We start from the raw sequence: 23,107 nt of genomic DNA on the forward strand, positions 1-23,107 counted from the left end.
GTCGGGCATTCATGCGGTTGAGTCCATTTCTGTGGTAACATTGACTTTTGCTGACGGTTGCCTTCGTTGCGCCCCCCCTCCCTGCAGCAGCAGCACTTTATTATAGACAGACTTCTCCCCATCTTAGCTACTACTGCATCAATATGCTTTGACCATGACAGTTTACAATCTAGTGTTACTCCAAGCAGTTTAGTCATCTCAATTTGCTCAATTTCCACATCATTTATTACAAGATTTAGTTGAGGTTTAGGGTTTAGTGAGTGTTTTGTTCCAAATACAATGCTTTTAGTTTTAGAAATATTTAGGGCTAACTTACTCCTTGCCACCCACTCTGAAACTAACTGCAGCTCTTTGTTAAGTGTTGCAGTCATCTCAGTCACTGTAGTAGCTGACGTGTATAGTGTTGAGTCATCCGCATACATAGAAACTCTGGCTTTACTCAAAGTCAGTGGCATGTGGCATGTCGCTAGTAAAAATTGAAAAAAGCAAGGGGCCTAAACAGCTACCCTGGGAATTCCTGATTCTAACTGGATTATATTTGATAGGCTTCCGTTAAAGGACACCCTCTGTGTTCTGTTAGACAAGTAACTCTTTATCCACATTATAGCAGGGGGTGTAAAGCCATAACACATACGTTTTTCCAGCAGCAGACTATTATTGATAATATCAAAAGCTGCACTGAAGTCTAAGACAGCCCCCACAATCATTTTATCAGCCAACCATCAGTCATGTGTGTAAGTGCCGTGCTTGTTGAATGTCCTTCCCTAGGAGCATGCTGAAAATCTGTTGTCAATTTATTTACTGTAAAATAGCATAGAAGTTACTTAGGGTTGGTAACAGGCTGATTGGTTGGCGATTTGAGCCATTAAAGAGGGCTTTACTATTCTTGGGTAGCGGAATTACTTTAGCTTCCCTCCAGGCCTGAGGGCACACGCTCTCTAGTAGGCTTAAATTGAGGAGGTGGCAAATAGGTGTCAATATCGTTTGCTATTATCCTCAGTAATTTTCCATCTAGATTGTTGATAGACAACAATAATTTTTTCACCTCTTCCACACTGACTTTATGGAATTCAAAAGTACAATTCTTGTCGTTCATAATTTGGTCCGATATACACTGCTCAAAAAAATAAAGGAAACACTTAAACAACACAATGTAACTCCAAGTCAATCACACTTCTGTGAAATCAAACTGTCCACTTAGGAAGCAACACTGATTGACAATAAATTTCACATGCTGTTGTGCAAATGGAATAGACAACAGGTGGAAATTATAGGCAATTAGCAAGACACCCCCAATAAAGGAGTGGTTCTGCAGGTGGGGACCACAGACCACTTCTCAGTTCCTATGCTTCCTGGCTGATGTTTTGGTCACTTTTGAATGCTGGCAGTGCTTTCACTCTAGTGGTAGCATGAGATGGAGTCTACAACCCACACAAGTGACTCAGGTAGCGCAGCTCATCCAGGATGGCACATCAATGCGAGCTATGGCAAGAAGGTTTTCTGTGTCTGTCAGCGTAGTGTCCAGAGCATGGAGGCGCTACCAGGAGACAGGCCAGTACATCAGGAGACGTGGAGGAGGCCGTAGGAGGGCAACAACCCAGCAGTAGGACCGCTACCTCCACCTTTGTGCAAGGAGGAGCAGGAGAAGCACTGCCAGAGCCCTGCAAAATGACCTCCAGCAGGCCACAAATGTGCATGTGTCTGCTCAGACGGTTAGAAACAGACTCCATGAGGGTGGTATGAGGGCCCGACGTCCACAGGTGGGGGTTGTGCTTACAGCCCAACACCGTGCAGGACGTTTGGCATTTGCCAGAGAACACCAAGATTGGCAAATTCGCCACTGGCGCCCTGTGCTCTTCACAGATGAAAGCAGGTTCACACTGAGCACGTGACAGACGTGACAGAGTCTTGAGACGCCGTGGAGAACGTTCTGCTGCCTGCAACATCCTCCAGCATGACCGGTTTGGCGGTGGGTCAGTCATGGTGTGGGGTGGCATTTCTTTGGGGGGCCGCACAGCCCTCCATGTGCTTGCCAGAAGTAGCCTGACTGCCATTAGGTACCGAGATGAGATCCTCAGACCCCTTGTGAGACCATATGCTGGTGCGGTTGGCCCTGGGTTCCTCCTAATGCAAGACAATGCTAGACCTCATGTGGCTGGAGTGTGTCAGCAGTTTCTGCAAGAGGAAGGCATTGATGCTATGGACTGGCCCGCCCATTCCCCAGACCTGAATCCAATTGAGCACATCTGGGACATCATGTCTCGCTCCATCCACCAACGCCACGTTGCACCACAGACTGTCCAGGAGTTGGCAGATGCTTTAGTCCAGGTCTGGGAGGAGATCCCTCAGGAGACCATCCGCCACCTCATCAGGAGCATGCCCAGGCGTTGTAGGGAGGTCATACAGGCACGTGGAGGCCACCCAGACTATTGAGCCTCATTTTGACTTGTTTTAAGGACATTACATCAAAGTTGGATCATGATTACTGCTTACAATAGCTGTAGGATAAACAGATGTATTCGGTGCAATTAAGGTTACATAAATTAAATTACTTACATTGTGTTTGCCAATGTCACGACTTCCACCGAAGTCGTTTCCTCTCCTTGTTCGGGCGGTGTTCGGCGGTCGGCGTCACCGGTCTTCTAGCCATCGTCGATCCACTTTTCATTTTCCATTTGTTTTGTCTTGTTTTCTTACACACCTGGTTTCCATTTCCATCGTTAATTGTTGTGTATTTAACCCTCTGTTCCCCCATGTCCTTGTGTGGAATTGTTTGTTTGTAAGTGCTTGTACGCTATGTTACTGGTGCGCGTCGGGTTTTGTACCCATTTAGGTTATTTTTGTATTGCCGTGGGTTTTGTAATTAAACTGCTCCGGCTATTACCTATCTCTGCTCTCCTGCGTCTGACTTCACTGCCACCAGTTCCGCAACCCTTACAGCCAATGCCCCTAAGATCATGTACATTTGATGAAGCATTATGCTGACTCATTGTCACAATGGTAGGGATTAACTGAGATTAACTTGGATCATTTTCCAGTCATTGTTTCAACGCAGCCTTGAAATGCATGGACAGAGTCTAGGAGCCAAGATGATTTGGATGGACTCTGTCATTCTTGTAGAGTATCTTTTGTTTCCAGAATTTGTCAAAGTTATCAATAAAAGTGACTCCAGCAGAGCTACAGTAGTCTTTTAGCCAGATGTGTAATGCCAGCAGTGTGCTGAATCTTTCACACCCGCGGCCCAACGATGATACTGGACCTGAAATTATTGGTCGTTTTTTTGTAGTCTTTTAATGCTAAAATCAGTTCTTTAAAATCAATTTTTAAATGTTCCAAGCTAGCCCTCCTGATATCATTTGACCCCACATGGACTACGACAGTGTCAGCTGTCGGCATCTGTGGTAGAACAGTCGTAAGCAGCCTTGTTATGTGCTGTACTCGTGCTCCTGGGTAGCACAGGGTTTTTGCCTTGAGGACCGAGATGTTTCTCACCATAGAACTGCCTATGATGACAGATGGTGATGTTGAATGGGCCGGTCTCTCAGGTGGGAGCTCCGAGGATCTGAACCCGAGGTAGAAGCCACCGTAGAGGGAGACAGAGCCGAGGATGAAGAAGCAGGTACCTCCGGATCCAATCTTGATTGGGAAGCCACCACGGACGAAGGCGCCGGAACCTCTGGTCTGTGTCAGTTCCGGGCTCAACATCTCCATGAAGACCCCCGACACCTTCTTCGACTTCCATGGCAAGTGATGTACCTCCATGGCTGGTTGGTTGGGTCGAGATCAGCTCCGTTCTCCAGGGAAGGGGGAGACCCCTTCAGGGATGGAACCCTGCCTAGCACCGGCCAGTCGGCTGTGGAGAGCCGACACGGCGGCGAAACTTCCACCAGACCAGAGCAGCGTCCGGCTACTGGGGTGGAAGAAAAATAAAAAGTAGGTGGTCGTGGGTTCCCCAATAGCTTATGTAGATTTGCTACTTGCTTGCTAAGAGTAGCTACTTTTCTCCTGTAGTCCTCCGCCAGCAAGCAGTTGCTACTTTGAAAGTCAACGCAGTCCACATTGTCCCAGAACAAAGCAAAGTAAACGCAGCTCCTGCAACATTGGAACTGTTCAATAGTGGCCTCCATTTGAGACCGCCGAGCCAGCTAGGCTAACTTGGCTTTCGTGTCTCTCCCCCTATACGGAATCTGTCATGGCCAATTACCTTCAGCCAAAATTCCATGACCATCACAGCCCTACTTACATCATCCATATCTTGGCACTTAACCTCTCTAGGGTATGTGGGACGAAATCGTCCCACCTACTCAACAGCCAGTGGAATCCCGTGGCGCGATATTCAAATACCTTAGAAATGCTATTACTTCAATTTCTCAAACATATGACTATTTTACACCATTTTAAAGACAAGACTCTCGTTAATCTAACCACACTGTCCGATTTCAAAAAGGCTTTACAACGAAAGCAAAACATTAGATTATGTCAGCAGAGTACCCAGCCAGAAATAATCAGACACCCATTTTTCAAGCTAGCATATAATGTCACATAAACCCAAACCACAGCTAAATGCAGCACTAACCTAGGATATTATGTTATACAATACATGCATGTTTTGTTCAATCAAGTTCATATTTATATCAAAAACAGCTTTTTACATTAGCATGTGATGTTCAGAACTAGCATACCCACCGCAAACTTCCGGTGAATTTACTAAGTTACTCACGATAAATGTTCACAAAAAACATAACAATTATTTTAAGAATTATAGACACAGAACTCCTTTATGCAATCGCTATGTCCGATTTTAAAATAGCTTTTCGGCAAAAGCACATTTTGCAATATTCTGAGTAGATAGCTCGCCATCACGGGCTAGCTATTTTGACACCCACCAAGTTTGGCACTCGCCAAACTCAGATTTACTATAAGAAAAATTGGATTACCTTTGCTGTTCTTCGTCAGAATGCACTCCCAGGACTTCTACTTCAATAACAAATGTTGGTTTGGTTCAAAATAATCCATAATTATGTTCAAATATCCTCTGTTTTGTTCGTGCGTTCAAGACACTATCCGAAGGGTAACGAAGGGTGACGCGCCGGCGCGTATCGTGACAAAACATTTCTAAATATTCCATTACCATACTTCGAAGCATGTCAAACGCTGTTTAAAATCAATTTTTATGCGATTTTTCTCGTAAAAAAGCGATCATATTCCGACCGGGAAACCCTGTTTTCGTTCAAAGACTAAAAATCTAAAATGGACTTTTCTCGTGCACGCGCGCGCCAGTCTCATTGTTCTCTGATCGACCACTTACCAAATGCGCTACTGTTTTTCAGCCATGGCCTGCAAAGTCATCATTCAACATTCTGCCGCCTTCTGAGAGCCTATGGGAGCCGTAGGAAGTGTCACGTTACAGCAGAGATCCTCAGTTTTCAATAAAGAGAGTGTAGAAGGCCAAGAAATGGTCAGAGAGGGCACTTTTTTTATCCAGCCGTGCAAATACTGCCCCCTACCCTAGAGAGGTTAATGATACCCTCTCTGCCCTGCACACGACTGTGCGTGTGCTCTCCCTTTTTGCTGTGAAGTAATAGACAGCAGACATGAAGTCATGGTGCTGTGGTCATCGATCGCCACATCCCTCCTCTCGCATGACATTCCATGCTCAGTGCTCATATCAGACCAATGACCACCCACCCTGAGTATTTGGCCCAATGATCTTCCGACGGCCCTCCCCACGGATGGACAAACGTTAGATACAGCCCGATCCTGCTCAACCAAACATGGAATCAATTGTCGGCATGGGAAATCGTTGACCTGCTTTGTTTTTTGCATCTTAGGCCCAAATTGATGATGTATCAGCAGCTCTATATTCAATCTCCTCTGACTCACTTTCCATTCATTTCATTGACTGCACATGTCAAATGACTGTCGAGAATCAGATTCTTTAGGTCGATTTTTTTCCTCATTATAGTGAAACAGCAGTATGATATGGATGCATCGGAGACGCGTAGGAATGTGCCGTGCTTGCATTCCTGGCATGAAATAGTTGTTGTTGTTGTGGTGCCTGGGTGGGTGATGCTGCTGATCTGTCTGAATGAAGCTGAGTAGAAATGTGGAGGAGAGGATCTGCTGTGAACGTAATTAGATGAGAGGAAGGCAAAGAGTCACAGCCTCTTCTACTGGGTCAGGGACCAGACAGCCCAAAAACGACCACCATGTTGGAGAGAATAGTCTTTACTTTCTTTGTGTTGTTTACTGGCCCTTTTCGAATACCTCAGAAATGCATAATTATTTCCTTGAGATAATTTTTTCAGTGGATCAGTGGTTACCAACATATTACTTTCACCGATCCAACCAATTCAGATCTATTATCACAGGAAGGAAGGAAGGAAGGAAGGAAGGAAGGAAGGAAGGAAGGAAGGAAGGAAGGAAGGAAGGAAGGAAGGAAGGAAGGAAGGAAGGAAGGAAGGAAGGAAGGAAGGAAGGAAGGCTGCATTTCAAACAGGGCCATAGTGTCCCTGGGGAAGTAACTTAGCTGTTGACTTTGGGGAGCAGGAAATGCCCTAAGGTCAACTGGGGTGCAGCAACCCTGGATAAGGATTGTGAGGGTGTTAAATCCTAGTTCATGGCCTATAATTTGATCACATCAGTGGCTGTTTCTTGAGTTATTGTTTATTTTCTCCAGGGCTTTCTTATAATCAATTTGAGAAGGAATTATAGTTATGTTGCAAAGACTTCAATGTCATTACCCTCAATCTAATGTACAAATCTACATTTTCATGAATGGTTGATAAGGGAATTCTTTCAGCAAAGAATGAGCAAATACTGCATACCGGTATGCCAACTCTTTCATTTTCAATACAAATAAAATGACAACCCTCTTGAGAAAATATTCAATAATGTTATTCATTAATCCACTACTGCACCTATTATCCCATATTTTCCTCTATTTTTCACACAACATTGCAGAAATACAGTATGAAGTGGCCTGTCTTACTACTAGCGAGTGAAGCATGTGGCTATTTTTATTTTTACTGTGGAAACGATAAGCCCACTGAAGCCTGTCCAAATGACTTACTGTCTGTTTTGCCTGATATGGGGGATAAGGAACCCATTGTCTTGGTTTGTGGTGGCTTCATGCTACTAACGTTGCCTGTGTGTTGAGCTTTAATGATGCTGTAGTAATTGTTGTATAATAGTACTGGTGAATTATTTAATTTGAGTCATTTCCCCTGAGCTTCAGTTGAAAGTGTTCTACAAGCACATATACACAGGCACGCACGCAGCATGCACACACACAAACACACGCACACACTTACACACACCACACACACACACACACACACACACACACACCTACACACACATACACACAGAGTATTCGGAGGCTTTGAGACTTTATCAGAGGGAGGTTGTAGTACATTTGCTCTGGACTGGCTAAATGAGACCCGAGATAAAAGCAAGGTTTTGTTCCTCAGTGCAATACATACCAATTCAAATGAAATCCTATTAAGGGTTTTCATTGTTGATGATCTTGTGTGTTACCAGACCATACCTTCAGTTTTATAATTTACAGTAAACAGATATGATTGTGTATAAATCACTAATAAAGTGTCTGAAATAAAGAAAAACACCCTCAAAATCTAGACACCCAGCACCTCTCTTCTCACTTGACCGAATATTTACCAAAGATTGATAGCTGTCAAGGGTGCAAAGGTCAAAAGGGGACCCCCATTTAAATGAATGGAGCTGGATGAAAACAAAACAATTTGATAACAAACAAAATTCAGTGTACAAAACAAATGCATTACAAATCATAAGGGTGCTAAGCCTAGTTAATGTTAAGACTCTAAGGCTTGACTCCCTTGTGTTGTCTTCTATACATCAGCTACTTGTAGTGTTATTATTGGTGCTGGATCACCTACAGAAAGCACAGACAGCCTGTGAAAACGCCCTCCATTAAAATAGTCATGACCAAAATGAGCTCAATTCAGGAGGGCCTTTTAAAGGGCCTTTTATACTGTGGCACGCAGTTAAAGGGGACCCTGCTTCCGCATCTGCTCTCCCCAACCGCCATGAAAGAGATTAAAGAGGGAGACCCAAGAGGGTTTTCAGTTTAAGTGCAGTGATTTTATGGAAGGTTATGCAGTCACCTGTCTCTCTTGTTCTTTCTCTTCCACAGACATGGCTGAAGAACTATGGCTACCTGCTCCCCCACGACATCCGAACGTCGGACCTGCGGTCAGAGAAAGCCATGCAATCGGCAGTCGCTGCCATGCAGCGATTCTATGGCATCCCAGTGACTGGAATCCTGGATCAGACCACCATAGAGTGAGTGTCGTTGTCGCATTCTCATTCATTTTAAAGGGGTAATTTAAAGGGGTAATCCTCCTATACAAACGAGACGTGATGTTTTTGTAGTTTTTGTTTGCATTGACTATTCTGCATTTGTCCAACTACACTTTTTGAAATACTTACTGACTTTCCATGCTGTCTGTATTTTGGACCTGTTCAGTACAGGACCATGGCGATAAACCAATTCCAAGGTTTGGATCAATAAAGTGGGGCTGCAGGTAGCCTAGTGGTTAGAGCGTTGGGCCAGAAACCGAAAGGTTGCTGGATTGAATCCCCAAGCTGACAAAGTAAAAATCTGTTGTTCTGAACAAGGCAGTTCCCCGGTAGGCCGTCATTGTAAATAAGAAATTGTTCTTAACTGACTTGCCTAGTTAAATAAAGGTTAATAAATAAAACTGTGTAATGAGATCTAATATAGATGCTGGCTTCATTTTATGACTCAAATATTAGAAAATTCGTACTAAATATGTAGGACCCTTGCATGGCTACCCAGACTCCTCACTGTGACAAACCCTACATCAGCCCACAGATGTTAGTTTCTCATTTTTACATTTTAGTCATTTAGCAGACGCTCTTATCCAGAGCGACTTACAGTAGTGAATGCATACATTTCATACATTATTTTTTTTCTGTACTGGTCCCCCGTGAGAATCAAACCCACAACCCTGGCGTTGCAAACACCATGCTCTACCAACTGAGCCACACGGGACTCTTCTGTAATGAGTCTGGATCTGAGTACCTCCCCGACTTTTCACCGAATGCAAACACATTCAGGGCCGTCTGATTGGTCCAGAAACCGATGGGTTGGGCCAGAGCCAGAACACACATGGGTAAAGCGGCGGTTTGAAAATGTGTCATTGGCATTGATACTCTGATTGGTTAGAGACAATCCAATCGCTGATGACCTTGTTTTGTACAAGCCCCTCGTCACCACAAACGACTTCAGTATGGAAGTCTCAGACTAAAGTATTTTGCGAATGACAGAGCAGCGGAATAATTTCAAATCAAATTTTATTGGTCACATACACATATTTAGCAGATGTTATTGCAGGTGTAGCAAAATGCTTGTGTTCCTAGCTCCAACACTGCAGTTTAGTGCGAGTCATCCAGTTAGTATGATCCCCTAATGTCTTATAATCATCTCATAATGATCCTGATTAAATACCAGCCATTTTGAGTCAGTTGAAATATTGATACATAGAGACACATGACATTATTTTAAGATGTTACAATGCTTATAACAACTTATAAAGCATTACATCTGCAGGCTTTAAATAACGTGTTACCTACAGTGTATTCAGGGGGGCTCCCGAGTGGTGTAGTGGTCCAAGGCACAGCACGTCAGCGCTAGAGGGGTCACCACAGACCCTGGATCGATTCCAGGCGGTATCATAACCGGCCGTGATTAGGAGTCCCATAGGGCGGCGCACAATTGGCCCAGCGTCGTCCGGGTTAGGGTTTGGCCGGGGTATGCCATAATTGTAAATAAGAATTTGTTCTGACTTGCCTAGTTAAATAAAAGGTTATTTTGTTACGTTACAGCCTTATTCTAAAATGTACACAATTTTATTTTTTCCTCATTAATCTACACACAATACCTCATAATGACAAAGAAAAAACAGGTTGTTAGATTTTGGCGAATGTCTTAAAAATAAAAAACGTAATCACATTTACAAGAGTATTCAGACCCTTTACTCAGTACTTTATTGAAGCACCTTTGGCAGCGATTACAGCCTCGAGTCTTCTTGGGTATGACACATACCTGTATTTGGGGAGTTCCTCCCATTCTTCTCTGTAAATCCTCTCAAGCTCTGTCAGGTTGGATGGGGAGTGTCTCTTCAGAGATGTTAGATTGGGTTCAAGTCCGCGCTCTGGCTGGGCCACTCAAGGACATTCAGAGACTTGTCCCAAAGCCACTCCTGCATTGTCTTGGCTGTGTGCTTAGGGTCGTTGTCCTGTTGGAAGATGAAGCTTCACTCCAGTCTAAGGTCCTGAGTACTCTGGAGCAGGATTTCATCAAGGATCTCTCTGTACTTTGCACTGTTCATCGTTGCCTCGATCCTGACTAATCTACCAGTCCCTGCCGCTGAAAAACATCTCCATAGCATGATGCAGCCACCACCACGCTTCACCATAGGGATGGTGCCAGATTTCCTCCAGATGTGATGCTTGGCATTTAGGCCAAAGAGTTCAATCTTGGTTTCATCAGGCCAGAGAATCTTGTTTCTCATGGTCTGAGAGTCCTCTAGGTGCCTTTTGGCAAATTTCAAAGCAGGCTGTCATGAGCCTTTTACTGAGGAGTGGCTTCCGTCTGGCTACTCTACCATAAAGGCCTGATTAGTGGAGTGCTGCAGAGATAGTTGTTCTTCTGGAAGGTTCTCCCATCTCCACAGAGGCACCTAGAGCTCTGTCAGAGTGACCATCGGGTTCTTGGTGACCTGCCTGACCAAGATCCTTCACCCCGATTGCTCAGTTTGGCCTGGCGGCCAGCTCTAGGAAGAGTCTTGGTGGTTTCAAACTTCTTCCATTTAACTTCTATGGGCTACGTGGGACACAGCCAGTGAAATATCAGGGCGGCAAATTCAAAAACAACAAAATGTCATAATTCAACTTTCTCAAACATACAACTATTTTACACCATTTTAAAGATACACTTCTCCTTGATGTAACCACATTGTCCGATTTCAAAAAGGCTTTACAGCGAAAGCAAAACATTAGATTATGTTAGGAGAGTACATAGACAAAAATAATCACACAGCCATTTTCCAAGCAAGGACATGTGTCAAAAAAAACCAAAACACAGCTAAATGAAGCACTAACCTTTGACGATCTTCATCAGATGACACTCCTAGGACATTATGTTACACAATACATGTATGTTTTGTTTGATAAAGTTCATATTTATATCCAAAAACAGCATTTTACATTGGCGCGTGATGTTCAGAAAATGTATTCCCACCAAAACGACCGGTGAATGTGCACATCAATTTACAAAAATACTCATCATAAACGTTGACAAAATATATAACAATTATTTAGAGAATTATAGATAGACTACTCCTGGATGCAACCGCTGTGTCAGATTTTAAAATAGCTTTACGGAGAAAGCACATTTTTCAATATTCTGAGTATATAGCTCAGCCATCACGGCGAGCTATACAGACACCCGCCAAGTTCGGGGCAACCTAAACTCAGAATTAGTATTAGAAATATTCTCTTACCTTTGCTGATCTTCATCAGAATGCACTCCCAGGACTGCTACTTCCACAGGAAATGTTGTTTTTGTTCCAAATAATCCATATTTATGTCCAAATACCTCCGTTTTGTTCGTGCGTTCAGAGCACTATCCAAAGGCATAACGCGCGGTACCAGAGACGAAAAGTCAAAATGTTCCATTACCGTACTTAGAAGCATGTCAAACGCTGTTTAAAATCAATCTTTATGGTATTTTTTATGTAAAATTGCGATAATATTCCAACCGGACAATAGCGTATTCATTCAAGGAGAAAAAGAAGGAACAGCGTGCTTGCGTGACTTCGCATATCCAATCCCTTTGTTGCCAGGCAGTCCACTCAGAAACTGAGCTCCTATTATCTGCCCAGTGACAGGAGAATGCTCAAACTTTCTGAAGGCTTTAGACAGCCAATGGAAGCCTTGGGAAGTGCAACGTAACCCCACGGATACTGTAGTTTCGAAAGGGGCTAGAAAGAAGATCTTAGATCCTCCACTTCCTGGTTGACTTTTTCTCAGGTTTTTGCCTGCCATATGAGTTCTGTTATACTCACAGACACCATTCAAACAGTTTTAGAAACTTCAGAGTGTTTTCTATCCAAATCTACTAATAATACGCATATTCTAGTTTCTGGGCCAGAGTAGTAACCTGTTTAAATTGGGTACGTTTTTCATCCGGCCGTGAAAATACTGCCCCCTAGCCCAGACAGGTTAAGAATGATGGAGGCCACTGTGTTCTTGGGGGAACTTCAATGCTGCAGACATTTTTTGTGACCCTTCCCCAGATCTGTGCCTCGACACAATCCTGTCTCGGTGCTCTACGGACAATTCCTTCGATCTCTTCGGTTGGTTTTTGCTCTGACATGCACTGTCAACTGTGGGACCTTATATAGACAGGTGTGTGCCTTTCCAAATCATGTCCAATCAATTGAATTTACCACAGGTGGACTCCAATCAAGTTGTAGAAACATCTCAAGGGTGATCAATGGAAACAGGATGCACCGGAGCTCAATTTCGAGACTCATAGCAAAGGGTCTGAATACTTATGTAAATAAGGTATTTCTGTTTTTTATTTTTGATACATTTGCCAACATTTTTAAAAACCTGTTTTTGTTTTGTCATTATTGGGTATTGTGTGTAGGTTGCTGAGGGAAAACAAATATTTAATCAATTTAGAATAAGCCTGTACCTTAACAAAATGTGGAAAAGGTCAAGGGGTCTGAAAACTTTCCGAAGGCACGTTATACTCTAGGTGTGGTTCCATCTGTAATTATGTATTTGGGGTTGTGTCCCATTCTCTAAAGGTGGATGAGGAAACCTCGATGTGGCGTTCCTGATCACCCCCACATCAGCCGACGGAGGCGGAATAAACGCTACGCCCTGACGGGACAGAAATGGAGAGACAGAAAGATCTCTTACAGGTACAGTTCATTTTTCCATCTTTGCTTCGGGACATTTCAGTGTGTATGGCTTTGAAAAGGCTTGGGTTGATTGTGTTCAAACCTTTTCCATGGTTCTTCTTTTGTCTGTGTAGTTACTGCTCTGTTGTTTTCGTGACAAGTCAAATTAAGGGTTTAACTCCCCCTGAGAGGTGATTCACTCTAAGAGCAGTTGGTAGAGCATGGTGTTTGCAACGCCAGCATGGTGTGTGCAACGCCAGGGTTGTGGGTTCGATTCCCACGGGGGGGCAGTACAAAAAAAAAAAAAACTCACTACTGTAAGTCGCTCTGGATAAGTGCGTCTGCTAAATGACTAAAATGTAAATAAAAACCTACCAAAGACATACAGTATTACTTTAAAGAGATACTACACATGTGGAGTATCTGTAAATTGCACTTCTGACCTCAACAATGTGCTACTAATATGGAATTATTTTTCTGTGGGGGGGGGGGGTTCTGTTATAGTGAATGAAAATATAAACGCAACAAGCAACAATTTCAATGCTCCTTCAAAACTTGAGACATCTGTGGCATTTTGTTATAAGACAAAACTGAACATTTCAAAGTGGCCTTTTATTGTCCCCAACACAGATGCACCTGTGTAATGATAATGCTGTTTAATCAGCTTCTTTATTTGCCCCACCTGTCAGGTGGATGGATTATCTTGATAAAGGAGAAACGCTCACTAACAGGGATGTAAACAAATTTGTGCACAACATTTTAGAGAAATACGCTTTTTGTGCATATGGAACATTTCAGGTATCTTTTATTTCAGCTCATGAAACATGGAACCAACACTTTTCATATTGCGTTTGTATTTTTGTTCAGTATATATATATACTATCATGACTGCTAACAGCTACACAAAGCCTACATCGTTGTCACCTCATAGTCAACATACACTAAATGACCAAAAGTATGTGGACACCTGCTCGTTGAACATCTCATTCCAAAATCATGGGCGTTAATGTGGAGTTGGTGCACCATTTGCTGCTATAACATCCTCCACTCTTCTCTGCAGGCCAGTCGAGTTGTTCCACACCAATCTCAACAAACCATTTTTTTATGGACATTGCTTTGTGCACAGGGGCATTGTCATGCTGAAGCAGGAACGGACCTTGCCCAAACTGTTGCCATAAGTTGGAAGTGCAGAATCGTCTAGAATGTCATTGTATGCTGTAGCGTTAAGATTTCCATTGACTAGAACTAAGGGGAATAGCCCGAACCATGAAAAACAGCCACAGACCATTATTCCTCCTCCACCAAACTTTACACTTGGCACGATGCATTGGGGCAGGTAGCATTCCTCTGGCATCCGCCAAACCCAGATTCGTCCGTCGGACTTCCAGATGGTGAAGCATGATTCATCACTCCAGAGAACGCTTTTCCGCTGCTCCAGAGTCCAATGGCGGCGAGCTTTACATCACTCCAGCCGATGCTTGTCATTGCGCATGGTGACCTTAGGCTTGTGTGCGGCTGTTCAGCCATGGAAACCCATTTCATGAAGCTCTCGGCTAACAGTTGTTGTGCTGATGTTGCTGATGTTAATGAGTGTTGCAACCGAGGACTGACAATTTTTACGTGCTACGCGCTTCAGAACCTGTTCTGTGAGCTTGTGTGGCCTACCACTTTGAGGCTGAGCCGTTGTTGCTCCTAGACGTTTCCACTTCACTTACAGTTGACCTGGGAACTCTAGCAGGCCAGGAATATGACAAACTGACATCCTATGAGGCATCCCATAACGGTGCCACGTTGAAAGTCACTGAGCTCTTCAGTACTGACAATGTTTGTCTATGGAGATTGCATGGCTGTATGCTCGACACTTGTCAGCAACGGGTGTGGCTAAAATAATATTTCAAAGCTCAGGAGAAGACCCAGATGCAGACAGTTTCGAAGTAAGAAGTTTATTACAGAAACAGGGGGCAGGCAAACGACAGGTCAAGGGCAGGCAGAGGTCAGTAGTCCAGAGCAGAGTCCGAAAGGTACAGAACGGCAGGAAGGCTCAGGTTCAGGGCAGGCAGGATGGTCAAAACCGGGAAAGCTAGAAAACAAGAACTAGAGAAAGACAGGAGCACGGGGAAACCGCTGGTAGGCTTGACAAAACAAAACAAACTGGCAACAGACAAACAGAGAACACAGGCATAAGTACACCTGGAGGGGGGAGGAGACAAGCACAAAGACAGGTGAAACAGATCAGGGTGTGACAGAATCCACTAATTTGAGGTGGTGTCCACATACTTGTGTATATATATATATATACACATATTTATATATATTTACACATATGTATATATATACATATATACATGTATGTAGGGTATGGAGGGGGAAACATGGAACCAACACTTTGCATGTTGCGACAGGTCAAGGGCAGGCAGAGCTCAGTATATACACTGCTCAAAAAAATAAAGGGAACACTTAAACAACACAATGTAACTCCAAGTCAATCGCACTTCTGTGAAATCAAACTGTCCACTTAGGAAGCAACACTGATTGACAATAAATTTCACATGCTGTTGTGCAAATGGAATAGACAACAGGTGGAAATTATAGGCAATTAGCAAGACACCCCCAAATAAAGGAGTGGTTCTGCAGGTGGTGACCACAGACCACTTCTCAGTTCCTATGCTTCCTGGCTGATGTTTTGGTCACTTTTGAATGCTGGCGGTGCTTTCACTCTAGTGGTAGCATGAGACGGAGTCTACAACCCACACAAGTGGCTCAGGTAGTGCAGCTCATCCAGGATGGCACATCAATGCGAGCTGTGGCAAGAAGGTTTGCTGTGTCTGTCAGCGTAGTGTCCAGAGCATGGAGGCGCTACCAGGAGACAGGCCAGTACATCAGGAGACGTGGAGGAGGCCGTAGGAGGGCAACAACCCAGCAGCAGGACCGCTACCTCCGCCTTTGTGTAAGGAGGAGCAGGAGGAGCACTGCCAGAGCCCTGCAAAATGACCTCCAGCAGGCCACAAATGTGCATGTGTCTGCTCAAACGGTCAGAAACAGACTCCATGAGGGTGGTATGAGGGCCCGACGTCCACAGGTGCGGGTTGTGCTTACAGCCCAACAACGTGCAGGACGTTAGGCATTTGCCAGAAAACAGCAAGATTGGCAAATTCGCCACTGGCGCCCTGTGCTCTTCACAGATGAAAGCAGGTTCACTATGAGCACATGTGACAGACGTGACAGAGTCTGGAGACGCCGTGGAGAACATTCTGCTGCCTGCAACATCCTCCAGCATGACCGGTTTGGCGGTGGGTCAGTCATGGTGTGGGGTGGCATTTCTTTGGGGGGCCGCACAGCCCTCCATGTGCTTGCCAGAGGTAGCCTGACTGCCGAGATGAGATCCTCAGACCCCTTGTGAGACCATATGCTGGTGCGGTTGGCCTTAATGTTCCTCCTAATGCAAGACAATGCTAGACCTCATGTGGCTGGAGTGTGTCAGCAGTTCCTGCAAGAGGAAGGCATTGATGCTATGGACTGGCCCGCCCGTTCCACAGACCTGAATCCAATTGAGCACATCTGGGACATCATGTCTCGCTCCATCCACCAACGCCACGTTGCACCACAGACTGTCCAGGAGTTGGCGGATGCTTTAGTCCAGGTCTGGGAGGAGATCCCTCAGGAGACCATCCGCCACCTCATCAGGAGCATGCCCAGGCGTTGTAGGGAGGTCATACAGGCACGTGGAGGCCACACACACTACTGAGCCTCATTTTGACTTGTTTTAAGGACATTACATCAAAGTTGGATCAGCCTGTAGTGTGGTTTTCCACTTTCATTTTGAGTGTGACTCCAAATCCAGACCTCCATGGGTTGATAAATTGGATTTCCATTGATTATTTTTGTGTAATTTTGTTGTCAGCACATTCAACTATGTAAAGAAAAAAGTATTTAATAAGATTGTTTCATTCATTCAGATCTAAGATGTGTTATTTTAGTGTTCCCTTTATTTTTTTGAGCAGTGTATATGCTGTACATAGGGTAAGGGTCATGGTCAGTTTTTGGACCAAAGGTAGCTTTCATGCCAGTGATCCATTTGTTGTCCCTGGGTGATGGGCTCCAAGATGGCTGTGTATGATGGACTGAGATCTGGGTTTGCTGGCCTCCTGTCTTGACAAGTTTATGGTTTGTTTATGAAATACATGTATTTTTTACTATAAGCATATGCTACCTTATTTTGCATCCTTTTGCAGCCGGACTTCCGGCACCGACAGAGATGGCTGCCTCGCTTCGCGTTACATTTTTACATTTACATTTTAGTCATTTAGCAGACGCTCTTATCCAGAGCGACTTACAGTAGTGAATGCATACATTTCATTTATTTATTTATTTTATGTGCTGGCCCCCCGTGGGAAACGAACCCACAACCCTGGCGTTGCAAACACCATGCTCTACCAACTGAGCTACAGGGAACTATGCAGTATTTAGTTTTTTTATGTATTATTTCTTACATTACCCCAGGTAATCTTAGGTTTTATTACATACAGTCGGGAGGAACTATTGGATATAAGAGCAATATCAACTCACCAACATTACGACCAGGAATACGACTTTCCCGAAGCGGATCCTCTGTTTTGCCCACCACACAGGACAATGGATCGGATCCCAGCCGGCGACCCAAAACAACGACGCCGTAGAAGGGGCAGACAGAGCGGTCTTCTGGTCAGGCTCCGTAGACGGGCACATCGCACACCGCTCCCGAGCATACTACTCGCCAATGTTCAGTCTCTTGACAACAAGGTAGACGAAATCCGTGCAAGGGTCGCCTTCCAGGCTACCCTGGCTCACTCGAGACACACTATCGGAGTCGATACAACCAATTGGCTTCTTCATGCATCGCGCCGACAGAAACAAGCATCTTTCTGGTAAGAAGAAGGGCGGGGGTGTATGCCTTATGATTAACGAGACGTGGTGTGATCATAACAACATACAGGAACTCAAGTCCTTCTGTTCACCTGACTTAGAATTCCTCACAATCAAATGCCGACCGCATTATCTACCTAGAGTATTCTCTTCGATTATAATCACAGCCGCGTATATCCCCCCCCCAAGCAGACACATCAATGGCCCTGAATGAACTTCATTTGACTCTATGTAAACTGGAAACCACATATCCTGAGGCTGCATTTATTGTAGCTGGGGATTTTAACAAGGCTAATCTGAAAACAAGGCTCCCTAAATTCTATCAGCATATCGATTGCGCTACCAGGGCTGGCAAAACCTTAGATCATTGTTCTTCTAACTTCCGCGACGCATATAAGGCCCTCCCCCACCCTCCTTTCGGAAAAGCTGACCACAACTCCATTTTGTTGCTTCCAGCCTATAGACAGAAACTAAAACAGGAAGCTCCCGCACTCAGGTCTATTCAACGCTGGACCGACCAATCGGATTCCACGCTTCAAGATTGCTTCGATCACATGGACTGGGATATGTTCCGCATTACGGCAAACAGCAACATTGATGAATACGCTGATTCGGTGAGCGGGTTTATTAGCAAGTGCATCGGCGATGTCGTACCCACGGCGTCATTAAAACAATCCCAAACCAGAAACCATGGATTGATGGCAGCATTCACGCAAAACTGAAAGTGCGAACCACTGCTTTCAATCAGGGCAAGGTGACCGGAAACATGACCGAATACAAACAGTGTAGCTATTCCCTCAGCAAGGCAATCAAACAAGCTAAGCGTCAGTACAGAGACAAAGTAGAGTCGCAATTCAACGGCTCAGACACGAGAGGTATGTGGCAGGCTCTACAGTCAATCACGGACTATAAAAGGAAAACCAGCCCCGTCGCGGACCAGGATGTCTTGCTCCCAGACAGACTAAACAACTTCTTTGCTCGCTTTGAGGACAATACAGTGCCACTGACACGGCCCGCTACCAAAACCTGCGGGCTGTCCTTCACTGCAGCCGACGTGAGCAAAACATTTAATCGTGTCAACCCTCGCAAGGCTGCAGGCCCAGACGGTATCCCCAGCCGCATCCTCAGAGCATGCGCAGACCAGCTGGCTGGAGTGTTTACAGACATATTCAATCAATCCTTATCCCAGTCTGCTGTCCCCACATGCTTCAAGAGGGCCACCATTGTTCCTGTTCCCAAGAAAGCTAAGGTAACTGAGCTAAATGACTACCGCCCCGTAGCACTCACTTCCGTCATCATGAAGTGCTTTGAGAGACTAGTCAAGGACCATATCACCTCCACCCTACCTGACACCCTAGACCCACTCCAATTTGCTTACCGCCCCAATAGGTCCACAGACAACGCAATCGCAATCACACTGCACACTGCCCAAACCCATCTGGACAAGAGGAATACCTATGTGAGAATGCTGTTCATCGACTACAGCTCAGCATTTAACACCATTGTACCCTCCAAACTCGTCATCAAGCTTGAGAGCCTGGGTCTCGACCCCACCCTGTGCAACTGGGTCCTGGACTTCCTGACAGGCCGCCCCCAGGTGGTGAGGGTAGATAACAACAACTCCACCCCGCTGATCCTCAACACTGGAGCCCCACAAGGGTGTGTTTTCAGCCCTCTCCTGTACTCCCTGTTCACCCACAACTGCGTGGCCATGCATGCCTCCAACTCAATCATCAAGTTTGCAGACGACACTACAGTCGTAGGCTTGATTACCAACAAAGACGAGACGGCCTACAGGGAGGAGGTAAGGGCCCTCGGAGTGTGGTGTCAAGAAAATAACCTCACACCCAACTTCAACAAATCAAAGGAGATGATCGTGGACTTCAGGAAACAGCAGAGGGAGCAACCTCCAATCCACATCGACGGGACAGTAGTGGAGAGGGTAGAAAGTTTTAAGTTCCTTGGTGTACACATCACGGACAAACTGAAATGGTCCAACCACACAGACAGCGTGGTGAAGAAGGCGCAGCAGCGCCTCTTCAACCTCAGGAGGCTGAAGAAATTCGGCTTGTCACCAAAAACACTCACAAACTTTTACAGATGCACAATCGAGAGTATCCTGTCGGGCTGTATCACCGCCTGGTACGGCAACTGCGCCGCCCATAACCGTAAGGCTCTCCAGAGGGTAGTGAGGTCTGCACAACGCATCACCGGGGGCAAACTACCTGCCCTCCAAGACACCTATACCACCCGATGTCACAGGAAGGCCAAAAAGATCATCAAGGACAACAACCACCCAAGCCACTGCCTGTTCACCCCGCTATCATCCAGAAGGCGAGGTCTGTACAGGTGCATCAAAGCAGGGACCGAGAGACTGAAAAACAGCTTCTATCTCAAGGCCATCAGACTGTTAAACAGCCATCACTAACATTGAGTGGCTGCTGCCAACATACTGACTCAACTCCAGCCACTTTAATAATGGAAAAATGTATTTAATGAATGTATCACTAGCCACTTTAACCTGTTGAGGACAGACGTTCCGCTAGCGGAACCCCGTTCCGCCTGCGGAACCCCTAGCCAACAGCCAATGGCATCGCACGGCGCGAAATACAAAACCAACGAAAATACCACAGTTCAATTTTCTCAAACAATCAACTATTTTACACCATTTTAAAGATAAGACTCTCGTTAATCTAAACACATTGTCCGATTTCAAAAAGGCTTTACAGCGAAAGCAAAACATTAGATTGTGTTAGGAGAGTACATAGACACAAATAATCACACAGCCATTTTCCAAGCAAGCATATATGTCACATAAACCCAAACCACAGCTAAATGCAGTACTAACCTTTGATGATCTTCATCAGATGACACTCCTAGGACATTATGTTATACAATACATGCATGTTTTGTTCAATCAAGTTCATATTTATATCAAAAACCAGCTTTTTACATTAGCATGTGATTTTCAGAACTAGCATACCCACCGAAAACTTCCGGTGAATTGACTAAATTACTCATGATAAACGTTCACAAAATACATAACAATTATTTTAAGAATAATAGATACAGAACTCCTTTATGCAATCGCGGTGTCAGATTTTAAAATAGCTTTTTGGCGAAAGCACATTTTGCAATATTCTAAGTACATAGCTCGGCCATCACGGCTAGCTATTTTGACACCCACCAAGTTTGGGACAACCTAAACTCAGAATTACTATTAGAAAAATTGGATTACCTTTGCTGTTCTTCGTCAGAATGCACTCCCAGGACTTCGACTTCAACAACAATGTTGTTTTGGTTCCAAATAATCCATAGTTATATTCAAATAGCTCCGTTTTGTTTGTGCGTTCAGGTCATTATCCGAAGGGTGACGCACGAGCGCATTTCGTGACAAAAAATGTCCAAATATTCCATTACCGTACTTAGAAGCATGTCAAACGCTGTTTAAAATCAATTTTTATGCTATTTTATCTTGTAAAATAGCGATAATATTCCAACCGGGCAACGTTGTATTCATTCAAAGGCTGAAAGAAAAAAATGGAGTAGTCTTGTGACCGCGCATCTCCAGTGTCACTGTCCCCAGGCTGACCACTTACAAATTCTCCTGCTGTTCTTCGCCCAGAGACAGCAGACACCCCATTCCACTTTCTGGCGGCTTTAGAGAGCCAATGGAAGCCTTAGAAAATTTCACGTTACAGCACAGATGCTGTATTTTCGATAGAGATGCAACAGAAGGACAACAAATTGTCAGACAGGGCACTTCCTGTATGGAATCTTCTCAGGTTTTGGCCTGCCATATGGGTTCTGTTATACTCACAGACACCATTCAAACAGTTTTAGAAACTTTAGAGTGTTTTCTATCCAAATCTACTAATTATATGCATATTCTAGTTTCTGGGCAGGAGTAGTAACCAGATTAAATCGGGTACGTTTTTTATCCGGCCGTGAAAATACTGCCACCTATCCCAAAGAAGTTAAACAATGCCACTTCATATAATGTTTACATACCCTACATTACTCATCTCATATGTATATACTGTACTCTATACCATCTACCTCATCTTGCCATCTTGATGTAATGTATCACTAGCCACTTTAAACAATGCCACTTTTATATGTTTACATATCCTACATTACTCATCTCATATGTAAACGGATGCAGCCGTTTATGTACTCTATACCATCCACTGCATCTTGCCTATGCCGTTCTATACCATCACTCATTCATATATTTTTTTATGTACATATTCTTATTCATTCCTTTACACTTGTGTGTATAAGGTAATTGTTGTGAAATTGTTAGGTTAGATTACTCGTTGGATATTACTGCATTGTCGGAACTAGAAGCACAAGCATTTCGCAACACTCGCAATTAACATCTGCTAACCATGTGTATGTGACAAATAACATTTGATTTGATTTGATTAAATCTGTCAAGAATATTAAACATATGTGCTCCATAAGGAAGATGCTGCCGCTGAGACACCCAGACATCCCATTTAGCGGACCCACCATTTACTGTACATTTCAACTCATCTATTTATTCATCTATCTTCTGTTGTTTTTCCATATCAACATTCCAGCCTACACATGTTTTTTGCTATATTTCCAATGCAACTTATGCAATCCAGCAACACTTGCTGAAATTCTTCCTCAAGGCAGGGATATAAACAAATATTGTCTTGTGGAGTAGAACAGGAAAGAGGGGAAAGACATTTTTACTGCACCTTTAAATGTGTTTTCTTGACTGGCTGCGCTCTATATTTAGTCTGTCTGGGCGAGTGAATCTGATTTGATCTTTGAGGACTGTCACCCAGCATTAGAGTGAGGGATAGTAAGAAGGCCAGGCTCACTGCCATTCTTCCAGCGTCTCCACTGTTATTTCACTGTTATTAGAAGAAACTGAGGACAACAATATACTTTGTTTTCTGCTTTTTCTTTTGTTGTTACATGTACATTCTACACACATTTTATATACATGGCACTTAATTTTAAAATTAATTAATTAATGCATTTGTAATGTTAAAATATGTCATAAGAAACCTTAGGAAACCAAATGTAAATTGTAATGAGTCAGACAATCTATTGATTGATCCAGATGCACATATACTGTAAATACTAAAATAAGACAATACTGTATTTTCTGACTGTATGACAAAATTTGATTTAAAATTCATGTTATTTTGTTATGTTGTTTTAAAGCTTTAAAAATACATCTTCAG

General features: G+C 44.0%; 1 protein-coding gene across 2 annotated transcripts in view; it reads left to right on the forward strand.

The window, feature by feature from the left end:
- Window positions 1-23,107, forward strand: part of mmp24 (matrix metallopeptidase 24) — a 107,928-nt gene that overhangs the window by 24,894 nt on the left and 59,927 nt on the right. For both annotated transcript variants that reach the window (XM_014131593.3, XM_014131592.3), the window contains exons 2-3: window positions 8,177-8,325; window positions 12,885-13,001. In XM_014131593.3, the coding sequence (XP_013987068.1) occupies window positions 8,177-8,325; window positions 12,885-13,001 (266 nt within the window). The remainder of the gene's footprint in view (window positions 1-8,176; window positions 8,326-12,884; window positions 13,002-23,107) is intronic.

Source organism: Salmo salar, chromosome 12 (assembly GCF_965601325.2).
Source record: "Salmo salar chromosome 12, fSalSal1, whole genome shotgun sequence".
Taxonomy (NCBI): Eukaryota; Metazoa; Chordata; class Actinopteri; order Salmoniformes; family Salmonidae; genus Salmo; species Salmo salar.